This window comes from Nuphar pumila, chromosome 1, assembly GCF_984573655.1.
Source record: "Nuphar pumila chromosome 1, dmNupPumi1.hap1.1, whole genome shotgun sequence".
NCBI lineage: Eukaryota > Viridiplantae > Streptophyta > Magnoliopsida > Nymphaeales > Nymphaeaceae > Nuphar > Nuphar pumila.
In genome coordinates, this window is record NC_143249.1 from 69,672,957 (window position 1) to 69,696,943 (window position 23,987).

The 23,987-nt window shown below is 42.1% G+C and overlaps 1 protein-coding gene across 3 annotated transcripts in view; it reads left to right on the plus strand.

Moving 5' to 3' along the window:
- RNEE/G (RNAse E/G-like protein) overlaps positions 1–23,987 on the plus strand; it is a 187,853-nt gene that overhangs the window by 62,019 nt on the left and 101,847 nt on the right. For all 3 annotated transcript variants that reach the window (XM_089998291.1, XM_089998298.1, XM_089998304.1), the window contains one exon: positions 108–232. In XM_089998291.1, coding sequence (XP_089854417.1) covers positions 108–232 — 125 coding nt within the window. The remainder of the gene's footprint in view (positions 1–107; positions 233–23,987) is intronic.

The window sequence follows — 23,987 nt, forward strand, 5'->3', positions numbered from 1 at the left end:
TGGCTGTTTAAACTCACATTCTTACACGGTTGGAAATTTTTTTGATGCTATTCTGAATCATGACAAATTGAAAATTTGTTACTTCTAAGGCAGAATTTTCTCTTCAGGCCACTAGTTATCTTCAAGAAGTTGCTCCAGATTGCTGCAATCGAGTTGAGTTATATGACAAAAAAGTTCCTATATTTGATGAATATGGAATTGAAGAAGAGATCAACAATATCCTTAGTAAAAGGTCAGAACCAATAAATGGACACCTTTGTGTTAGTTTTGATTGCTAGATGAACATGGTGTAGCTTTCTGTACAAACTCTTTTATTTTTTCAATTATGAGAATATTGTTTGTAGATTGCTACTCCAACTCTATCTCAAGGCTATACTCAACTTAGTTTAAGGGCATTCATCATAATGCTATCTTTCAAATTGTTACATATAATGAAGGCACAAATTTTTATGTAGTTGATGACAAACTTTTTTAATAGTAGCCTTATATCATTGTGCACATGGAGGTTTCAGCCTTCTGGTGTTTCCTATTGTTGAACACAATGGTTGGCTGTTTTTTCATACTTGTATTTTTTTTCTTATGTTATTTTATGGACTTTATTTCAAGGCAAAAAGATTTCAGTCATGTTCACATCTTCCTAAAGAATTTTTGTTTGTTGTGCTATGTTGCTTATTTGTGTAATAAAATAATCCACATGAGCGTGAAACTCACAAAGCCACTAATGGCTATCACAAACCACCAAGGGCAAAAGCACAAATGCACTAAGGCACACTCAAGATAAAAAGAAAATTATTATGTCATAATGCACAAAGAATGCATATGCATATGCTACAAAGGGGCTTTGCCTATTTATATATACACAATATAAAGGGAGAGAGAGAGAGCTAGCCTTTAGAGCTGTTAGAACTTAGAACTATCTACCGGCTAGTAATACAGGAAAAAAAAAAGGAAATCTACACTAGAGTTCATACACATAGTCTATGACATAGTATATAAATCCTAAATACATTGTGCATGTGTTTTAACATATATATACTCTAAGTGTGTGTGTGTGTATATTAGCACAAAAGGTACACATAATTTAGCACCCCTTTCAATCTTACAGTGAAATCATTGAAAGTTTGTCAAGAAGGAACTGAAATCTAGGAGAAGGTATGGTCTTGGTGAAGAAATCCATCGATTTATATTTTGATGTAACATATGGAAGAGTGATGGTGGTCTTTACGGACGCAGTGACAATCCATCTCGATGTGCTTGGTCTGTTTATGAAATGTATGACTACTTGAAATGTATATGACACTTGTTGTCACAAAACAACTTCGAAGACTCCTTTAAGTGAATTCCCATATCTTCTAGGAGACTTCTTAGCCAAATAATCTCTGTAGTTGTGGTTGTCATAGCCCTATACTTAGCTTTTGTTGATGATAAAGATACCTTATGCTGCTTCTTGCATTTTTACAAAATCAATGAGTCTTCTAGAAAAACACAAAAACTAGTAGTTGAGTGTTTGTTGTTAACATCTCCACCCCCAATTAGAATCTATATAAGCAATCAAATCTAAAGAAGAAGAAGAGGGTAAGAATAATCTTTTAGTGTTGAAAAACTTGATATATCAGATGATTATCATAACTGCACTTATATGAACCGATGTAGGCGCATGCGCATGCTGAAACTGGCTCATAGTATGCACAACATGAGATATGTCTGGTCTGGTATTGGTGAGATAGCTCACTGCACCAATAAGTTTACAATATGACGTCAGATCATCTAATGTGACTCCATAATTTACTTTCATCTTGACATTGATTACTTTAAGAGTATCCACCTTATCGTCAGTGATGACTGATCTTTCAATAATACCTGCAACAAACATTATTTGGTACAAGTGCCCTCTAGGAGAAAAACAACTTTAATTCCAAGAAAATAACGTAAGCAATCCAAATATGACATTTCAATTGAATTTTAAGAAGATTTTTTATTTCTTCAATGCCTACTCTATTTTCCCCAATAATAATTTTGTCATCTACATGCAAGGGAAGAATAACCTTTCCTACATAGGAATACCTCACAAACATAGCAGTATCAATATGATAGGATTTGAAATCAAGATTAATCATAACACTACTAAACCTATCATTACCATGCCTTAGGGACCTCCTTAAGCATGTAAAAAGCTTTTTGCAGATGAAGAACCTTGCTTATAGGAATATCTAATCCTGGTGGGATTCTTTGTAGACTTTTGCAATTAATTCATCATTGAGTAAAACATTTTTAACATCTATTTAATATCTATTTTTTTAACTGAAGTTACAACTACAAGGGTTCTTTCTGACAGTGGCCATCATAGCAACATGTGCAAAAATTTTATCATAGTTAATGTCATGTTCCTAGGAATATCCACTAACTTAGCTTTATATCATTCTAAAGAACCATTACTTTTAATTTTTACTTTGAAGATCCATCTCACTGGCCTTTTTTCCCTGGGACAATGACTGAATTTCTCGTTTTTTGGATTTGTGAAGGGCATCTAGCTCTTTTTGCATGACATCCATACATTCTGGATAATTTTTTGGCTTCTTTATAGATATAGAGTTCATACTATGAGTGCCAAGCTATTAGACAAGCTCTATATTTAGGAGAAAATGATTCGTAGGACACAAACCTACTAGGAGGCCTAGATATTTTACTCCATCTAACTTCTTGGGTGAAAAATTTATCAGGTTGGTTAAGTTGATCAGTTTCTCCTATGTTCTCAATTTGCTGGTACTTCTCTAACTAGGTGTGCTTGATTCAAATCTTCTAGTGTATTGAAGGATTTGTTCTTTGTTTTCCCCATTGGCATTCATATTTATAATATTATATCATCACAAATGTTTTCAACATCCTGTTCATCATTTTCAAAATATTTTTGTCAACAAAATTGACATATCTAGAAACATACAATTTATCTAACTTGGGATCATAACCTTTATAGCCCTTCTAATTTTCAGCATAGCAAAAAAAAGAAAACCAAATTGAACAACCTAAGGTGAAATTTTGTCTACTTTGTTGATAAGAACAAAAACAAGAAACTCTTAGTCTAGAATAATTAGGAGAGATTTAAAAAAGTTTTTCAGTTGGGAAATATTTTCCAAGGATTTTGATGACATTTTCTTAATAAGATAAACAACAATTAATGCACCCTCAACCCAATTTTTTTTTGAAATAAAACTACAAATAAGAAGAGTTCGAGTCATTTCAATTATGTTTTTGTGCTTCCTTTTGTAATGAAACAAAGAGAGATACAAACAAAAGGCCACTAAGGGCATACAAGAATCAATGAAATGTGCACAAGCACTAGTCCACCAAGGGACAATACACAAGCCACTTAATAACAAATAAAAAGGTTCAAAATACACACAAAAGCCACCAGTGGGCAAGCACAACTCACAAGTAAAAAATAATAGTCTTTATTCACATATATATGCTTGAGAAAGCATACTTACAACAAGGGAGAGAATCCCTTTAAATAGAGCAAACAACCAATAAAGGGGGCTTAGCCAACTAGCCGTTGGGCCAGTCCCCAATGGCTAGAATACAAAAAAAAAAGTAGAAAATAATAAAAACCAAAAGTGCCCCTAATGGGCACTACCTATTACATTAAGAAAACAATATATATATATATATATATATATATATATATATATATATATATATATATATATATATATATATACATACATCTTAACACTCCCCCTCAAACTTATGGTGTGATAATCGAAAGTTTGCCAAGAGAAATAAAGTGAGGTGAAGGTAGTGTTAAAATATGTAATCTCATATGCATATCTCATATGTAATCTCATATGCACGCAATCTTTTCTTTTCTTTTTCTTTAGTTAGCTTTAGTTAGTCTTAGTTACAACTCAACTAGAAATTAGGTTTAGTTTTTACTTTTTGGACTGTTATAGCCATTTCCTTTTTGACTAGTCAAAAAGGTGCTTTTTGACTAGTCAAAAAGGTGCTTTTTGACTAAAGTCAAAAAGCAAATTATAAGTCCCAACAACTCTAAATAGAGCCGTTGGGAGTCCAACGACTCCCTTGATGGCTCCTCTCCCTTCTCTATAAATATGGTGTACTATTCCCCATGTATAGCATTCGGTTGTATGGGATTTTCTCCCAAGTTAATGAGATTCATTTTTGTTATTCCTTTTATATACCCTTTTTTGGGTATTGTGTATGTTCTTATGCTTGAGCTCTTTTTTAAGTATTTGTTGAGAGTTACTTTGGTTGTGGGTTTCATTTTCTTACATGGTATCTGTAACGCCCCAAAATCGTGGACTTGAAACCTTTTATAAAAAAGGTTGAAAGCTTTGAAATCAATCATTTATCAGAGTTTAAAACAGAAGTTCAGCGGAAGATCAGGTTCAAAACAACAAGTCCTTAGACCTTGGGCGCATTACAACCAAAAGCAGATTTCCCCTTATAAACCGATTTGCAATTCAAATATATATTTTATTGAAATGAAAAGAAGAACCACATTTTGGTAATACAGTTTTAGAAATGCAGAGTTCTAATCAAAAGAGATGCTTTCAAAGAAACCTTATACCACAACTATCAAAAGAGTCTCCCGGAGCGCAACGTCAGGAAAGGGCATTGCCTTGAATGCATCGCGTCATCGTGCCATCGCAAGCTGTCTCAACCTGTTCACCACCTGCCCATGAAAATGGGTCAGTCTCACAACAGACTAGTAGGGGTGCAAAGGACAAGAAAGAGCAAAGGCTACAATAAGCAAGATAAATGCTAGTTCAAGCAGGAACAAGCAAGACTAGCAGATCTAACCAAATGTGCTGTGGAGTAAGCAAAGCTCTAGTAAAGCAAACAGCTACACACAAGAACAGGAAGGATCAGAGTGCTAAACAAACAACTATAACAATCCCACAAATATAATAGGTGAAGAGTAACTAACTCTATCCACCAGCCGAGCAAAGCAATTGCATAAGACAAGTATTCATAACAACACTCGTAATACCTATACAAGTACCATAGGATGACTCAGTCCATCGACAAGTGATTACATTAATCGTGAGGCACAACCTATTGCATTACAAGCAATCTATAAGCTACACAGGATAAGCAATCAACTAGTATGAGAAGCTAGTTATTACTAAGCAAGGAACTGCGTAAGCAGTTTAACCAACAAGGGTAATGCCTCGACAGGCGTACATAGCTCAACGAGTAGCATACCGAACTATCGAGCTAACAAGCAAGCAAGCAATGCACGTCACATCACGCATATCTCATGATCATGTGTATAAGTTATATCTTGTCTCATTATTGAGCAGGCTGCTGTGGGTACGCACAAGGCAAAACATAGAAACAACCGAGATCGATTCCGGGGTCCATTATGCTATGTATTTTATTATACCTCGAATGACTGACTGAGTCCGCTTCCTAAGGGGACGGTCTGTGACCAAGAGAGTAAATCTCCAAAGGCAAACAAAGGCCCAATGGATGCGCATCCGTACTTCTGCAGAAGTGGCCCAAAGGATTTCCCCTAACCTCCGATGACTGGGGAAGGTCGGATCTTTGCCCGAGATTGCCATTAATGACTGTTCATCGGAGTTTTGTACCATCCATCCTCTCTCTTGATGAACCGTCCCGAATGAGCACGACGGAGGGTTTCTTAACCGCCGTCCCATTCTCATGCTCTGGCCTTTCAACCCAATCGAGCATCTAGCCTGTGAAGGCGCATGATTATTATTTAGGTGAGTTATATGCGCCATTGCGCGTTCGAGGCAGCCATACAATTCACATCTTACTCACCGCAGTACGCATCGTACCTATTCAAATGTATAATCACGATGAAAGGGACCAATCCATAATGAGGGCAGAAACATCACTCTTGTGATCTCAAACACATGACATTGCATGTTCGAGGCAGACATAGACCTCTCATCCTACTCATCGTAGTACGCAACGTACCTGTTCAAAAGTACAACCACGATGAGAGGGGTATGAATCTCTCGTAGGAAATCCCAATGCTTCTACTTTATAGAAGCCCGCAGTGAACTCATTCAGGTTCCAACTGATCGTGCTCGGGTCCTTTAGACAATCGCAAGCAATCTGCCTATTAGGCGAAAACTACATAACAGGATTAGCTTAATGTGTCAATACACGCTTAGAGGTTACTATAAACCTTTGGTCCTGCTCTTCGTAGTCCAAACATATCGTACGTGACTAAGGGTACAACTACAAGAGGAGGAACATGGATCCCTCGTAAGAGATCCAACAATCACTTCACAAAGGAAGGAAGGCGCTACCATCTGGGTTTGGCCAGAAAGCCTAGAACTAGGTCTTGCATCAGAAGTGATGCAACGCTGATCTAGCGATGACCCAAGTACCTCGAAAGGATTCCCGTCCTACTCGTGCACAGGCTCCTAAACAAGGTTATCTGAGTCGTATCGAATAGGCGAACTGAGGTTGTAACATATCTATCCCAAATACATCGATTTGGGAGGTCCGGCCGCTACCTCTGCTTTACAAGCTATATATCTTGAAAATAGGTTTGCACCTAAGACGATGTCTTTGGAGAACCGAAGTGTATAAGTGTGTGTCGTGGCTTGCAAGACAAGTGAAACGATATACACTATACATTCGAAGCTGCACTCAGGGAGTGCAAGCTGACAAGAGGCAAACTCATGCACATACTAATACAAAGGCAAAACGAGGGGCAAGACTCGTTGGGCGGAGCTGCACTGCGAGGGTAGAACGCTAGGGCTACTCACGAGGTATGAGATCATACCTCGATCATCGCAACGCACGAGCAAGCAACTACGTAAGCAACTCGTGAGGTAAGAGATCCTATACTGACTACGCAAGTGTAAAGGACGACTCACGAGGCATGGAGTTGCACCTCAATAGATCGATAAGCGTAAGCAAGTGAAGAAGCATACGACGAAGATAAAATACATGCATGAGCAAGGCATATACACGAAGTGCGGCAACAAGATAAAGACGAACACATACAAAAGGTAAGGGCAAGAGCAAGCACGACAACACAGGAAGGTAAAACACGAAAAGTAAAGCAGAAGCAAGGCCATGGCGCATAAAGCGCGGGGCAACAAGTAAATGCAGGAAGTAAAGTGCAAGAACGTAAAGGAGGACCAGGATGTCCTGGAGTAAAGACAGACATGTACAAGTAAATGCCAGGGCGCAAAGCGCGGGGCAACAGGAAAGTAAAGTGCGGGAAAGTAAAGAGGACAAGGATCGCGAAACCGCGTCCTTGAGTTAAAAGACATGGAATGTAAAGACAGAAATGGAAAGCCTAGGCACATATAGCGCGGCGGCGACAGAAAGGAAAGTGCAAGAAAGTAAAGAGGACAAGGATCGCGAAACCGCGTCCTTGAAGATAAAGACATACGTATATATATTATACGTATACATATATCGTCCTCTTTTAGTTATCTTTCTTATTTTAGCATTTATCAGTTCATTGTCCTTTCACGCAAGAATCCCCTACCTTAAGGGGTTGTGGGACCTCGTACGCATGCAGCGTAAGCAAGTGCAAGCTCGAGCCACGAAGGCGAGCTGGATCCACCGTTCAACCTGGAGAGCTTGGAACATTAGTATATGTCGAAGAATAAACGAGAAGCAACAAGGCAGCAAGGCCTCCTGCCTGCAGGAGGCAGAGACATGAGCTCTGCATCCAACAGACTTGCCAGAGGCAGGGGCCTCAGCCCTGCTTGGCAACAACAGCAGAGGCAGGGAGCAGGAGCTCCCTGTCTGCCAGGCACAAAGGAAAGGCAGGGGAGGGAGCAGAAGCTCCGTGCCACGCCTGCCGCAACAAGGCAGGGAGGAACACCCCCTGTCAAAGCATGAGGCAGGGGCGCAACCCCCTGCCGACAGCAAGAACAAGGCAAGGGGGCAAAGCCCCTTGTCGGAGAACAAACACAGAGATGCAAGGGGCAAGCCCCTGCTCGAAAATAGAAAAGCAGGGGGGGGGGCTTCGCCCCCTGCTGGCACAACGCAGGAGGCAGGGGGCCTCGCCCCCTGCTGGCACAACGCAAGAGGCAGGGGGCCTCGCCCCCTGCCGGCACAACGCAAGAGGCAGGGGGACAGAACCCCCTGGCGAGGAGCAACAGATGGTGCAGGGGGGCTCCTCCCCCTGCAGGGGAAACAACTGAAGGCACGGGGGGCCTAGCCCCCTGCCGACAAACAAAAGAAGGCAGGGGGGCGAAGCCTATGCCGAGAAGCAACACAAAGGCAGGGGGACCCCGCCCCCTACCGAGAACCAACAGGCGAGCAGGGGGGGCTCCGCCCCCTGCCGGGACAACAACATAAGGCAGGGGGCCCCCTGCCGGAAAAACAAGAGCAAAGACAGGGGGGCCTCGCCCCCTGCCGAGCAAGCACAAGGACAGGGGGACAGAGCCCCCTGTCGAGAGAGAAAAAGGCAGGGGGGGGTGAAGCCCCCTGCCGACAGACCCTAAAAAAGGAAGGCAGGGGGGGTTAACCCCCTGCCGACAAGAGGTGATGACAGGGTGCTCAGCCCCCTGTCGATCAACCCCAAAAAGGAAGGCAAGGGGGGTTTAACCCCCTGCCGACAAAAGGTGTCGACAAGGGCTCAGCCCCCTGTCGACCAAACAAACATCGAAAAGAAGGAAAGGGGAGAAGAGGTTTATACCTCGGAAGACCGCAACGAGGGAGAAGCTGAGTGGAAGGGGTGCCGACAGCTCCGGTGCCGGGGTTCTGGCTCAGTCGATCGTCAGACAGGAAGTCGTCGAAGGGGTTCTGGCGCAGCTGACAGCCAGACAGGGAGGGTTCCGGAGCGATGCACTGTCGTCTGTGTCGATCGTCGGCAGCCGAAGATCGACGATGGCTTCCGTCGAAGCCTATAGTAGCCGGGGCAAAGGTGGTGGTCGGCGGCGAGCCGCCGGCGGATGCACTAACACAGTCGATGCTCGAACAGGTGGCTGGCCTCCTGCAGCACACGAGACGAAGAGGAGGAGAGGAGTTGCCGACAACTCCGGCGCAGTCGTCGGCAGACAGGGGAAGTCCCGGGTCGCCGGAACTCAGTGGGGAGTGCTCGCACCGTCGGGAGGCCGCAGGGAGAATCGCTGGTGCTTGCGCCATCGGGAAAACTGCCAGACCGAGGAAAGGTGGCAGCCTGCGTCGATCGCCGGCAACCGAAGATCGCCGAAGGCTGAAGGGTTGCCGAGGACTTCGATCGCCGGCAGCAGCAGAGGTGGATGGTCGGCTCGAAGGTCGCCGGACTGAGAGGGGAGGCGGCCGGACGGAATCGCTCGCCGGCGTCTCTGATCGCCGGCGGCAGCGTGAGGGGGGAGATCGGAGCAGAGGAGAGAGAGAAGGGGCGAGGGTTTTGCCCCTCGCCCGAGACGCTGTGTCCTTTTAAGGACACCGACTTCTCGAGAATTCGAGAAGCCGGGGCGCGGGTCGGCTCGAGCTCGGGTTCGGGCCCGACACAGGGGTTCAGACCCCGACTCGTGTCCGACACGTGTCTGACTCGAGTCGGACACGATTTTTTTCACGGTTGTTACTGTATCAAAGCCATTGGTGGAAGCAATCAAAGGTTTTTGTGTGCATTGGAAAGCGTGCCACTCAAGTTTTCTTCAAGAGAAGTGAAGTCCCTTTAAAGTAGTGGGCGTGTGAAGACTTGGAAGCTTGGAGGATTGCTTATTTTCGCTATTTTGTGGTAGAGTATCTTCCTCTTTTCTCATTTTTTAAGCTTTTTCCTCTTCTCCTTCTTTCTCTTCTCATTCATAAGCTTGTAAAATGGATGACAATGATAATGTCACCATTAAGCCCATAAAACTCAATGATTCAAATTATGTAACATGAGCTTCTATTATGAAACACCTTATTTGGGAAAAAGGATTATGGGGATTAGTGGATGGAACCGAGGAGGAACCTAAACTAATTCTCACCAAAGAAGAAGGAGAAAAAGAAATACCTCTCTCGGAGGTAGAAAAAGTCAAAACTATTTTCACATATGAAAAAAAAGTGAAAAGAATGGAGAATGAGACATACCAAAATCATGTCTTGGCTTATATCAAGTGTTGATATAAAAAAGTGTTCTAGCCTAGCCAAATTTGAACATGCCAATGATGCGTGGGATTACCTTAAGAGTACGTACTCTCTCAAGGATATTGCCCACATATGCAACCTTCAAGAAAAGGTTTCTAATATGATTCAAGGGGACAAAAGCATTAGGGAATATTACAATTGTTTGTTCGAGTTATGGGAGGAATTGGCTCTCCTTGAACAAAAGTGGCATTGCTCACATGACATAGAGCTTCGCCAAAATCAAGTAAATGCATAGCATTTCTTTCAATTTATCAATGGTCTGAGATCGGAATTTGAGACAACCAAATCCACTCTTCTTCATCGGGGAAAAGTCCCTTTCATTGAAGATACAATTGAAGACTTGAGCATGGAGGAAAACAGACTCAAGAAAAGCATTTCTAAAAGTGATGATAACTCGGTCTTAGCAGTATCTAGACCGGGAAATCATGTTCGTCCATATAAACCTCCGCATGTTGGGAGGACTAATGATAAAAAGCATAAAAGTGAGTTTGAAAGGAGAAAGATCATTTGTTATTATTGCCGTGAACCGGGACATGTCAAAACATACACTCCAAAGTTAAAAAGACCTTATGAAAAGAAGGCTGCCACATTCGAATCTTCGCAAGAAACAAGCGAGACATCCATTGGGAATATGTCTCTAACTCAATCGGTGGAGGCACTTCAACCTCTTCTCAAAGGAGCTTCATCTGCTGGAGCCACTGTCTCTTCCGTAGGCATCTCCGATCCTAGTAAATCTCTTTGGCTTCTTGATTCTGGAACTTCTTTTCATATGACACCCAACATAAAATTGCTATCCCAATGTCATAACTTAAGTGGTTCAAACGTTTTTACCGCTGACGAAACATCTCTTGAGATTAAGGGAATATGATGTTTTGAAAATACCTCTCAAAACTCAAAAGGATTTTGCATTCCAAAAATTAGATATATTCCCAAACTTAATTTAAACCTTTTGTCCGTATCTCAATTAACTGACCATGGGTGTAATGTTTCCTTTTCTTCTCGTGATTGTCGAGTATAGGATCACCAGTCAGGGAAGCTGATTGGGGAAGGCCATAGAGAAGGAGGCTTGTACTACATGGATTTTTTGGAAATTCTCAAGAATACACTATGTTGTAATGTTCAAAAGTTAGATTTGGATCTTTGGCACAAAAGAATTGGACATCCTTGTATATCCAAGATTCAATTTTTTCAAAACATGGATTTTTTTTGTAATTTAGAAGCTTTTATATATGAAAAATGTATTCTTTGAAAAATGAAAAGACAACCTTTTCAAGAAAGAACCTTTGTTTCTACACGACCACTTGAGTTGATTCATTCTGATGTTTGGGGTCCCACACCTGTTATATCAAAAGGTGGGTTTATGTACTATGTGATCTTCGTAGACGACTTTACATGACACACTTGGATTTATTTTCTTAAACATAAATCTGAAGTTTTCTCTTACTTTCAAATATTTCACAATATGGTCAAAAATCCGTTTAAAGAGGATATCTCGATATTTTGTATTGAATTAGGGGAAAATTTTTTATAAAAAAAAATTAACGATTATTTAAATCTATGTAGGATTTTACATAAAAAATCATGTCCTTACACTCCTCATCAAAATGGTTTAGCTGAAAGAAAGCATAGGCATATTATAGAAACAGCAAAAACCCTTCTCATTACACATCAAGTACCAAAATTTTTTTGGGCTGAAGCAGCCTTAACTGCTGTCTATCTCATCAATAGGATGACTTCTTCCTCGATAAACAATATTTCTACAACTGAAAAGCTTTATAAGCAAACTCCAGTATGCAAATGTTTTGTGTTCACAGATAAGAATGATAAATTCTCTCCACGTGCTGTTTCCTGTGCCTTTTTAGGTTATGCAAGTCATCAAAAAGGCTACAGGTGCTTTGATTTCAGAAATAACAAACTATATGTCTCAAAAAATGTATCCTTTTTGGAAAATGAAAGTCCCTTTGAAAATAAAGATTCTACGAAAACAGACGAGTACTCCTTTCTATTGGACTTAGTTCTAAGGAGTAATGAAAGTGATATTGACCAAGATGATCAAAATGATATCACTAACACTGAACCAATTGATAGCAACCAAGATTGTATTCAATACTCTAGATGAGAAAACTTAGAAAAACCATGTGCTTTTGAAAAGTACACAAAGGAACAAGACCCTGTCTTTAAATAGAAAATCCTTCAAATAGAAAATCCACTAGGATCTCGAAAGTCCCTGGAAAATTTGTGTCGTATGAGTCTTTTTCACCAAAATATCAAGCCTTCATCGCCTTAATTCACTCCTATGAAGAACCTTCCAGTTATGCTATAGCTAAGGATCAACCTGAATGGGTCGAAGCTATGGAAGTTGAATTAGAAGCTTTAGTAAAAGCAAACACCTGGACCATTCAAGATATCCCACCCAACAAAAAACCTATTGGTTGTCGCTGGGTGTACAAAGTTAAGACCAAGAGTGATGACACTCTTGAGAGGTTTAAAGCACGGTTAGTTGCCAAAGGCTATTCCCAAGAATATGGAATAGACTATGAAGAAACCTTTGTCCCAATAGCTAGAATGACCACTGTTAAAATCTTGATAGCTCATGCCTCTATAAAGAAATTGCATATTTTTCAAATGGATGTTAAAAATACGTTTTTAAATGAAAGTTTTACTGAAGAAGTATACATGGATCTACCAGCAGGAATTAATGTACCTGAAGGAAAAACTCTTCGCTTAAATAAGGCTTTGTATGGTCTCAAACAAGTTTCGAAAGCTTGTTATGATAAGTTTAGTAAGGTTATGCTTGATTTTGGTTTTCAATCTTGTCTTACTTAGACAACTTTGTTTGTTAAGAATTCTAATGCAAGTATTATTATCCTTCTTCTCTATATTGACGACATGATCATCACCGGAAGTGATAAACAAGAAGTTTACAATATTAAAAAGTTTCTCAAAATACATTTTGAAATAAGTGATTTAGGTTTTTTGAAATACTTTCTTGGTATAGAAGTTGCATACTCTTCTAGAGGATATTTACTAACTCAATCTAAGTTTGCCTTGGATATTGTTGACAGGTCAGGCATTTCAGATGAAAGACACGTTGACACTCCCGAACTTGTAAATGTCAAGATGAAGATTGATGATGGAGAACTACTTGAGAATCCAACTCCTTATAGACAACTCGTCGGGGCACTATCGTATCTTTCCATTACAAGACCTGACATTGCACATACTGTCTGTACAGCCAGTCAATTTCAACATGCTCCAACTTCTGTTCATATGGGAGCAGTTTTGCGGATTATTAGATATATTAAAAATTCTATTTCTCGAGGGTTATTTTTGTCTGCTTCTTCTAACCTAGAACTACTTGCTTATACTAATGCAGAATAAGGAGGTGATCCAAATGACTGCCACTCAACTACTGGTTTTTGTGTCTTCTTAGGGGAATCTTTGGTTTCATGGCGATGCAAGAAGCAACAAAAAGTCTCTCTCTCATCAACAGAGGCTGAATACAGGGCAATCACTACAACTACTATGGAAATAGTCTGGCTTCGATGACTACTCTCCGACATGGGAGTCAAAAGTTCAGGAGCATCAAATTTCTGCTGTGACAACAAAAGCTCTATATATATTGTCAGCAACCGGAAATTCTACGAACGCACCAACCATATAGAAATGGATTGTCACTATGTACGAGAGGAATTTCTGCGCGGCATCATCAATCTTCCCTACGTCTCTTCAAAATATCAGGTGACGGATTTCTTTACCAAACCTCTCGCGGCTCCTAGATTTCACTTTCTCTTAGACAAACTTTCGGTTATCCAACCGTAAGTTTGCGGGAGAGTGTTAAAATATGTAATCTCATATGCATATCTCATATGCATGTAATCTTTTTTTTTTCTTTTTCCTTAGTTAGCTTTAGTTAGTCTTAGTTAGAACTTAACTAGAAATTAGGTTTGGTTTTTACTTTTTGGACTGTTATAGCCATTTTCTTTTTGACTAGTCATAAAGGTGCAAAGCAAATTACAAGAGAGTTGGTGAACTCCCAACGGCTCTAAATAGAGCCGTTGGGAGTCCAACGACTCCCTTGATGAATCCTCTCCCTTCTCTATAAATATGGGGTACTATTCCCCTTGTATAGCATTCGGTTGTATGGGATTTTCTCCCAAGTTAATGAGATTCATTTTTATTATTCCTTTTGTATACCCTTTTTCGGGTATTCTGTATGTTCTTATTCTTGAGCTCTCTTTGTGAGTATTTGTTGAGAGTTACTTTGGTTGTGGGTTTTATTTTCTTACAGGTAGGGCCTTAGTAAAAAAGTTCGCCAATTGACATTCAAAAGTCACACAGGGCAACACAACAGTCTCTCTCAAATATTCTTCTCTGACATAGTAGCAATCCATCTCTATATGCTTGATTCGTTTGTGGAAGGTGTGGTTGCTCGCAATTTAGATAATACTTTTATTGTCACAACACATCTTCGAAAGACTAAAAATGACAACTCCTATATCTTTGAGAAGATTCCTCAACCAAATAATTTCTATAGTTGTTGACCCTTTGGATAAAATATTTTTGATATATCTGACTATCTTTAAAACAACACTTATATGCACCGTGGTTGGTGCATGCTGAAACTGACTGATCGAATGAACAACATGAGCAATGTCCGGTCTTGTAATAGATAAGTAAGAGATCCGATCAGCTGCCAATATGGTGTTGGATCTTCAAGAAGGGTTTTATCTTCCAATCTTAGATTTGTATTGATGACCTCGAGCATATCTACTTGCTTGTCATTTGAGGTTCTTGATTTAGCAATAATATTTGTAGTCAACTTCATTTGAGATAAAATATATCCTCTTGGGGAGTAGGTGTAAGACCCGATATATATATATATATATATATATATATATATATATATATATATATATATATATATATATATATATATATATATATATATATATATATATATATATATATATATATATATATATCGAATCCAGGTTGGATTCAACCGGATCCAGTTCACGGCCCACACGGGGCATGCGCTATTTAAACTCCCGCAGGGGGGGTTCTCTTTACAAAAAAAGGAGAAGCCCCCTTGCGCCCTCTCTCTCCCTCCTTGACGCCCGAACTCCCCCCCTTCGCTCACCCCTCTCCTTCCACCTCACGCTTGCCGGAGGCGCCACCGCCCATGTATGTGCCACCTCTCCTCGCTCTCTTTCTCTTCTTCTCCTGCCTCCCTGTTAACCTAGCAGAGGAGGGGCGTCGCCCCTCCCTGCTCTCACTCGTTCTCCTTTTTCAGCAGAGGAGGGGCTTCGCCCCTCCCTGCTCCTCTCTCCCGTCTCTCTGTTTAACCCAACAGAGGCGCCCCTCTGCTCTTCTATCGGGTTGATGTCAGCAGGAGGGCGCTAGCGCCCTCCTGCCTCCTTTTTCATCAGAGGAGGGACACCACCCCTCCTTGCTCTTTTCTCGGGTTGATGCCGACAGGAGGGCGCCAACCCTCTTGCCCCCTTTTTGTTTACGCAAGCAGTTGGGGCGGCGTCCCTCCTGCCCCCTCTCTGTTAACACAGGCAGGAGGGGCGACCCTCTTGCCCCCTCTCTGTTTGCGCACGCAGGAGGGGCGACCCTCCTGCCCCTTCTCTTTTCCTCGGGTCCCTTCAGTTGCAGCATCCTGTTGCAGTTGAGGTAGGATACCGAGCTGGTCTCAGTTTGAACTGAGCCCAGCTCGGTTCTCTGCACTGGGCTCGGTCCCGTCCAGGTTAAGGGCCAAGCCAGGCTCAGCTTGACTGTCGAGCCCACCACCTCCCCTTTTGCCAGGAACCAAGCTTTGCTCGATTGTGGCCTACCCAACCATGCTGGGTAGGCTCGACTGAGTTGAGCTTAGTCATTACCGAGCCAAACTCGGTCCCCACTTTCTGCTGGTCAGACGCAACCGAGCTGAGCTCGGCTAGCACCGAGCCCAGCTCGGTTCACTCTCGGCATGAGCCCGGCTCAGCCTAGTCGGCTTGAACCAGGTTCAGGTTTGACCCCCGCGACGCAAGCATTTCTTATTTCAATAACGTAAAAAGATTTTATTGTTTACTTCGCAGCATGATAAAATACCTTTTAGTGCACCTCATCGGCGCAACGGACCCGACACACGCACCAAGGCACGAGCCCTTGATAACCTACGTTCAGAATCGTCAGTGAATTCGGCCATCTCCGAGGTTGGGAAAAATTGCATACGAGCATAATGGCAGAACACTTCTAACATATATATATATATGCTTTTAACTCAAGGACGTAGTTTTGCGTATCCTTGTCCATTTAATTTATGTCAATTACTTTGCCGCCATGCTATTATGTGCACAAGCTACTGCTTACGCAATTTATTTAGCCGATGTACAGTTTCGTACATCGTGCACTGCTTACGCAATTTATTTAGCCGATGTACGATTGCGTACATCGTGCATCACTTATGCAGTTTATTTAGCTCGATGTGTGGTTTCATACATCGAGTCTTGCTTTATGTCATTTACATTGCCACCGCGTTGTAATGTGCATAGGCTTATGTTTTGATATATATGTATGATGCCGCCGCACTGTAATGTGCATAAGCTTATGCTTTGATATATATGTATTATATATATATATATATAAACTTTGTAAGGTATGCAGTTTTGCGTAATCTTGCCTACCTTACATCACGCTTGCTTTTAAAGACGCAGATTTGCGCATGCTCGCAAAGTCTTTAAAGAAAAGGGGAATTTCATGCGAGATTCTAATGTTTGAAATATTCGTTGTTTCGAAAAGCAAGAGCGAATATCTGGTGGTTGCTTATTCGCAACCAGTCTTTCCCTTAACCCTGCGTAGCCCTAAGAGGTATGTATGGTCTTTTTTTGTGATATCCGAAAATGATTCAGATATCCTCGACCAAGATCACGGGATGTTGAAATTTTCTAAACAAAGTTGGGGTTTCTTTATGAGAAACCAATACATCTTTCATCGTAGCGGTACTATCAGACATGCACGACATGTTAGTACTACGATAATTGGATGAGAGGTTTATGGTAACCTTATAGCGTACAAATGCATGATGATGAAAAGGAAATCACATAAATGTTGACGATCACCTTCGTAAGCAAGATGCTCGAGTTGGTTTGAAAGACCAAAGATGTAGAATTGGTCGTCTGATGTACCCATTCGCCTCTTTGGTTTCGTCAAGGGAGAGGATGAAATGGTACAAAAACTTTGATGGATAGGTTGTTAACAACCAAGGTTGCCAGACTAGCAAGCGGAAGCGAGAAACGATACGGGAAGCGGAAGCGGGAAGCAAAAAATAAAAAAAAGAAATATAATAATTGAATGAGAATCAAAATAAAACACAAATAAAAACTAAAATAAAAGTGACCAATATTAAATTTCATGATTTTTTAGTGTAAGAATTAAATTTTTAAACAAAATTTAAAAATGATGACTACCAAGTACCAATTTAGCGAAAGCACATGGAAGTGAATGAGAAGAGTCAGAGAAAACACATAAAAAGCATAAAAAGCATAAAAAGTTGAGTAACAGAATGTATAATAAGAATAAATGAAGCGTGTGGAAAGCATAGGAGAAGCGTGGGGGAATCAAGGTTCTCATCAAGTTTCGAAAGCGAGGAGTATCGTGCTTCCAAAGCGAGTTTTCGAGAAGCGAGCTTCACACCTATCTAAGAAACTTCCGGTAACTCTGTTAACAACTATGATCCTCGAGTAGCAATTGACTCGGTGTCCTCGATCATCGGAGTTAGGAGACGGGGCTATCGAATATTATCCTAGGATAGACCCCATAGACTTCTGCAGAAGTTGGATGCATCCCTTGCCATGAATGTCTCTGGGTAATTCTTTCTCGGTCATTGGCCGTCTCCTTTGGAACAGACTCAGCTAGCTGTCCGGGGTATCAAAATACAGAGAATAACAAACCCCCAGGCAGTCTCAGTTGTTCCTACATTTTCTCGTGTACGTACTCTCAGGACAACTAATATCGAAACAAAGTTATCATGTTCATTTTACTTATATTGAATTGCATATCACATATGGATAAACGCATGTGTTACTCTTGTTCTAAATTGTTATATCTATGCACCTACTAGATTTTCATCAATCTGACCCTTTTTATGGGTACATGTGATGATTAGGTCGGAGCGGCAGGCGATGACACGATGACAAGATGATATCAAAATCCCACTGTTTCTCTTGCATTTTATTCCTGAACATGTCCTTTTTTATAAATTTTGTATATGGGTTTTCTCAGGAAATTTCTATTTTGTATAAACTCTAAATTATCAAAAACCTCGTTTTGAATCTATATGGTTTCAATGTTTATACGGAGATGCAAATTCGTTGCGTAAAGGAAGGTTCACCGTAATGCGCCCAAGGTCTATCGGCTTGTTATTTCAAATACCATTTTCCGTTGAACTGCTATTTTAAAACTTTGAAAAAAGAAGGATTACAAGGCTTTTCAAAATTTTCTTAAAAGTTACAAGTCTGAGATTTTGGGGCATTACAATTTGGTATTAGAGCCTAGAAAAACAGTGATTCTTGATCATCCGACATCCGCATCGCGCTGTGAGTATAAGTTCTTTTATAATACACTATATGCTTGGATAAAACTAAAAGACAATTTACGTTCTTTTTGAAAATCACATCTGAAGACGGACTTGGTAACATTCATATGATACCCATGCAAGGCATAAACCCGCCAGCTGACATGGGAAAAGCTCACGAGAGTGGAATGCGTAGGATGCGTGGCCGCTCAGTAAGGGCTAAGGGGTCTGTTATAGAAAGAAATGGACACCCAACGACCTGATCAAATTACTGGACAAACAGACCACCCCCACCCACTTTTATGGATGCTTGGGGACTTGTACTTCCTTTTTCCTACCAGGCACCGATAGTCGTTGCATGGGCTGCGGTGCACTTTGGGGAAGGCGACCAAGTTCCATCACAAGTATTGATCAATCATCAGTTTGCATCAGGCTCACAAGAGGTCGAAGGTCCCCCGGACACCCAAGATGAGTGTCTTTACTGTGGAGAGCTAGGGCATTCCATGGAGATTTGTCACCTTAAGGAAGGTTGTGACAAAAAGATGTTGGCAGCAGAGGGACTTGAGGACGCAACTTCCTCAGTCCAGGGTGTTCTCTGACTACTCGAGCATGTTGAGATTCCATCAAACTCAAAGGGCACAGAAGGCAACACGCCCTCGCCAGACTCCCCAATCTACACGCCGGCTTCACCCCTTTATGCACCAGACTCGCCACATTATACGCCTACAACACCCCCTATGGGCAGGGAGCCTTTAACGAGACTTTACACCCCTCTCCTCTGTGCAGAGTTAGGCGCACTGGCAACAAGAGGATTTATATTAGATATTTCTCTAACCGTCCTTGAAGGGAGATGGTACTTATGGTTTTCATTTGAGAGTCTGCGAACTCTTTTGTTGTTGTTGCGGCTAGTTTTCTCTTTCTGCTTTATCAACTAGCAGTGGTAGGTTTTTGTATGTTGTTCTCATAATATATATATATATATATATATATATGAGTTTTTGTCTTTGATTCCGTCGAATTCTTTAAATCCCGACTTAAGCATCCTTTGTTATAAAGGATGATACGAAACACTCATGGCGATTCGAATGACGAATGGTCGGAGCAACGAGGATTCGTCATGGATTCCCTCAGTACCCTGGCTGATGCAATCTAGAGTCTGGTTCGCACCCAAAGGGATCGGGTTCCGTCTTCTAAGGCAAACTATCATGCTACTGTTACGTATGAAAAATTTCTGAACCATGATTCCCTGACCTTCGCTGGCAAGGCCGATCCAGAACTGGTCGAGGAGACCGAGCGCACATTCCAAGTACTGTCTGTACCTGAAGACAAATATAGTATTTGGGACTTATCGGCTTAAGGACGATGCACGCAAATGGTGGGATACAACCCGAGGCATCCAATTTTCAGGAGCCACGGTTATTCTTCGGGAAGCTTTTCAGGGTGCTTTCCTAGTAAACTACTTTTCCCCTCGTGCGCGGGACAAGAAGAAGGCTGAATTCCTGGAATTATGCCAGGGCGGCTCAAGTCTGGTGGACTACACCAAATTTCAGAACTTGGAGCATTATTGTTTCAACTTGTTCGAAAACTATCGAGAACATGCCGGGAAATTCATTCGAGGGTTGAAGGAAGGGCTACGACATCGAGTCCTCACCAGTATGCCATTGGCCATTTCTGCGGCTGTTGCGACAACCACCCTTCTAAGTGATGATTGGGAATGTTCTAAGAACGTCTGACGGCCAAGTTAAGCGACCATCCTTCCATGAGAAGAATGACAGAGGAAAGAAGCACGTTCCTTTGACCAAGAGGTAGCGATCACAGGGTAGTCCTCAACCCAGACAACAGTTCGGTGATGTGTGCCCTAAATGCAGATGGATGCATGGCGGGCAAGCATGCCCCCGTGAGACAGAAGGATGCCTATACTGCAGCAATATGCGCTATTACATACGGGAATGCCGCAAGAAGGAAGCAAATGATCTCAAGAAGACTGGCAGAGTACCTCAGCCCCCTCGACCTCCTCAGCAGCCGCAACAACAGACGAATGGTCAGAAGAGAGTGCCAGGGCGTGTTTATGCCACCACAGTCGAACAACTGACCAAAGGAGAACTTGTTTAAAGTACCATTCTGGTCGCTGACCAAGCGACTTTTGTACTTTTTGATTGTGATGCCACTCATTATTTATTGCTGTTAAATTTGTTAATCAATTGTAAATACTTGTAAAACCTCTAAATAACATGTTAGACATATACAACTCGATTGGGAAGAACACTGTTTGTGCAACCTACGTATCAGATCTGAACGTAGTCTTGGCAGACCAACATCTGCCTGCTTGTGCAATTCTACTTGATATGACGAAATTTGACGTCATACTAGGTATGGATTGATTACATAAATATCACGCCAAGGTTTTCTGTTGTGATGGGAAGGTTGTGTTGTCTCCGCCAGGTGTTCCTAAGGCGGAGTTCAAACTGTCAAAGCTTGTCTTTGCGGGTTAAATGATATCATCGATGAAAGCGCAAAAGTATTTGCGAAGTGGATACACGGCCTTCTTAGTCAGTGTCGTCTGGTTTGAACCAATGTCTGTTCCAAGCAAAGATCTGGAAGTAGTTCGGGAGTTTCTTGATGTATTCCTAGAGCAGCTGCCAGGACTTCCTCCGCATCGTGAGGTAGAATTCAACATTGAGTTGTTACCAGGCGCCACGCCAATCTCTAAGGCACCATATCAGATGGTGCCAGTCGAGCTCGAGGAACTCAAAAAGTAGTTGCAGGAGCGGATGGACCAAGGATTCATTCACCCTAGCATTTCGCCCTAGGGAGCACCGATATTGTTCGTGAAAAAGGACAGATCGTTATGGCTGTGTATAGACTACCGGATGCTTAACCAGGCCACAATAAAGAATAAATACTCGTTACCTCATATCGAGGATCTGTTCGATCAGCTGCAAAGAGCGAGAATCTTTTCAAAGATCGACCTTAGATCTGGGTATCATCAACTCAAAATTAAGGGAGATGACGTTTCAAAGACGACCTTTCGAACCAGATATGGGCACTATGAGTTTACCGTCATACGCTTCAGACTCACCAATGCGCCTACAACTTTCATGGATATGATGAATAAGGTGTTCAAGCCATATTTGAATACCTTCGTGATCGTGTTCATCGATGACATCCTGGTGTATTCTGAAAGTCAGGAACAACATCGTGAACACTTGAGCATTGTCCTGGAAACCTTGCGAAAGCAACACTTGTTCACCAAGTTTTCCAAATGTGAGTTTTGGCTCGAAGAAGTTATATTTTTGGGGCATGTTATTTCCAAAGATGGAGTGTTCGTGGATCCTGCCAAGGTGGACACCGTGTTGAGTTGACAACAATTGAAGAATATACGTGATATTGGGAGCTTCCTTGGATTAGCTGGATACTATCGAAGGTTTATCCAAGACTTTTCCATGATCGCTCTATCGATGACTAAGCTACTAAAGAAGGAAGCTAAGTTCGAATGGAATGATAAGTGCGAGGATAGCTTTCAGATGTTGAAGAAGAGACTCATGACTCCTCCTATTTTAGCCTTACCTTCAGGTCAAGGTGGTTTTGTTATTTACACTGATGCCTCTGGGTCAGGCTTAGGTTGTGTATTGATGCAAAATGAGAAAGTGATCGCTTATGCCTCGCGCCAACTTGAAACTCATGAGAAAAATTATCTAACTCATGATTTAGAGTTAGCTGCAGTGGTGTTCGCATTGAAAATTTGGCGACACTACTTGTATGGGGAACAATTCAAAGCTTTTACTTATCACAAGAGCCTCAAGTACTTGTTCTCTCAAAAGGAATTGAATATGAGACAACGACGCTGACTGGAATTCCTTAAGGACTATGACTTCACCCTCTCCTACCATACGGGAAAGGTGAACATTGTAGTCGACGCCCTCAGCCGAACGACCTTAGGAGCTTTTGTCAACTTTTTGTGTACAGGATGAAAGCTAGTAGAAGACTTGGTCACATGGAAACCATTTGCGAGCATGCAGAGCTCAATCAAATTCTCAAATCTTGTTGTTCAACCTGAGATGCTTGCTAGAACTATCGCTGGGCAGAAGGAGGATGCACTTTACGAGAAGCTGAAAGCTCGAGCGCAACAGGACGATACCTTTTTCTGTCTTAAGGATGAAGGGAGTTTATGGCTGAAAGATCTTCTATGGGTTCCCAATGACCCTAAGTTGAGAGACAAAATTCTAGCAGAAGCTCACAAAATCAGGTACACTTTCATCCGAAAGGCATGAAAATGTTCAAAGATCTTCAACTAAGGTATTGGTGGAGCGGTATGAAGTTAGATGTGATCTCATACGTCTTAAAATATTTGACTTGCCAACAAATCAAAGTAGAACACCAAAGACCTAGTGGAGTGATGCAACAATTGGATATCCCACAATGGAAATGAGAAGACATCACTATGGATTTTATCATGGGTTTGTCGAGAACTCGGAGGCAACATGATGCGATTTGGGTGATCGTTGATAAACTCACAAAGTCTGCTCATTTTCTGCCGATTCGCATCAACCAATCACTGGATAGTCTGGCGGACCTTTATGTCAGAGAGATTGTCAGATTGCATGGAGTCCCGGTCTCGATTATCTCTGATCGTGACCCACGATTCACTTCGAGGTTCTGGATACAATTACAACTAGCCTTAGGTACGGAGTTAAAATTCAGTACAACCTTCCATCCCCAAATCAGTGGACAATCAGAACGAATCATAGAGACTCTGGAAGACATGCTTCGGGCATGTATGATGGATTGGAAGGGGGATTGGGATTTTCATACAAGTCTTGCAGAATTCGAGTACAATAACAGCTACCATGCTCAGGATGACTCCATACGAAGCATTATATGGGAGGCCTTGTCGATCGCCGGTCTAATGGGACAAGGTTGGCGAGAGAATGATGGATTCACTGATTGTCCTACAACACTATTGTAAAATCCACGTAAAAAAAAAAAATTACCGGACCCGGGTCAGGTCGGGACCCGACCCAGGCCCGCCCTCGTTAGGGTTTTAAAACCTGACGCAGGGTGAGGGCACAACCCTCCCCTCTGCGCCGCTCCTCACCCGTGCCGCTCCACCCTTTAGGTAGGATAAGGAAACCCCTTGAGGGTTTCCCCGGATCTCGCCCCTCCCTGAGCTTCTTAAGAGCGTTGCGGGAGGAGGATCGATGCACCGCCCCCCCTTCTCGTTCCCTATGGGCGACAACCTCGCCTGCAACCGCGACGCCACCTCCGTCTCTCTTCTCTCCCTGACTCCATCTCTCTCTCATTGCCGACGCCGGCGAGCTCCTCTCTGTCGAGGCAGCCCGCCGACCAC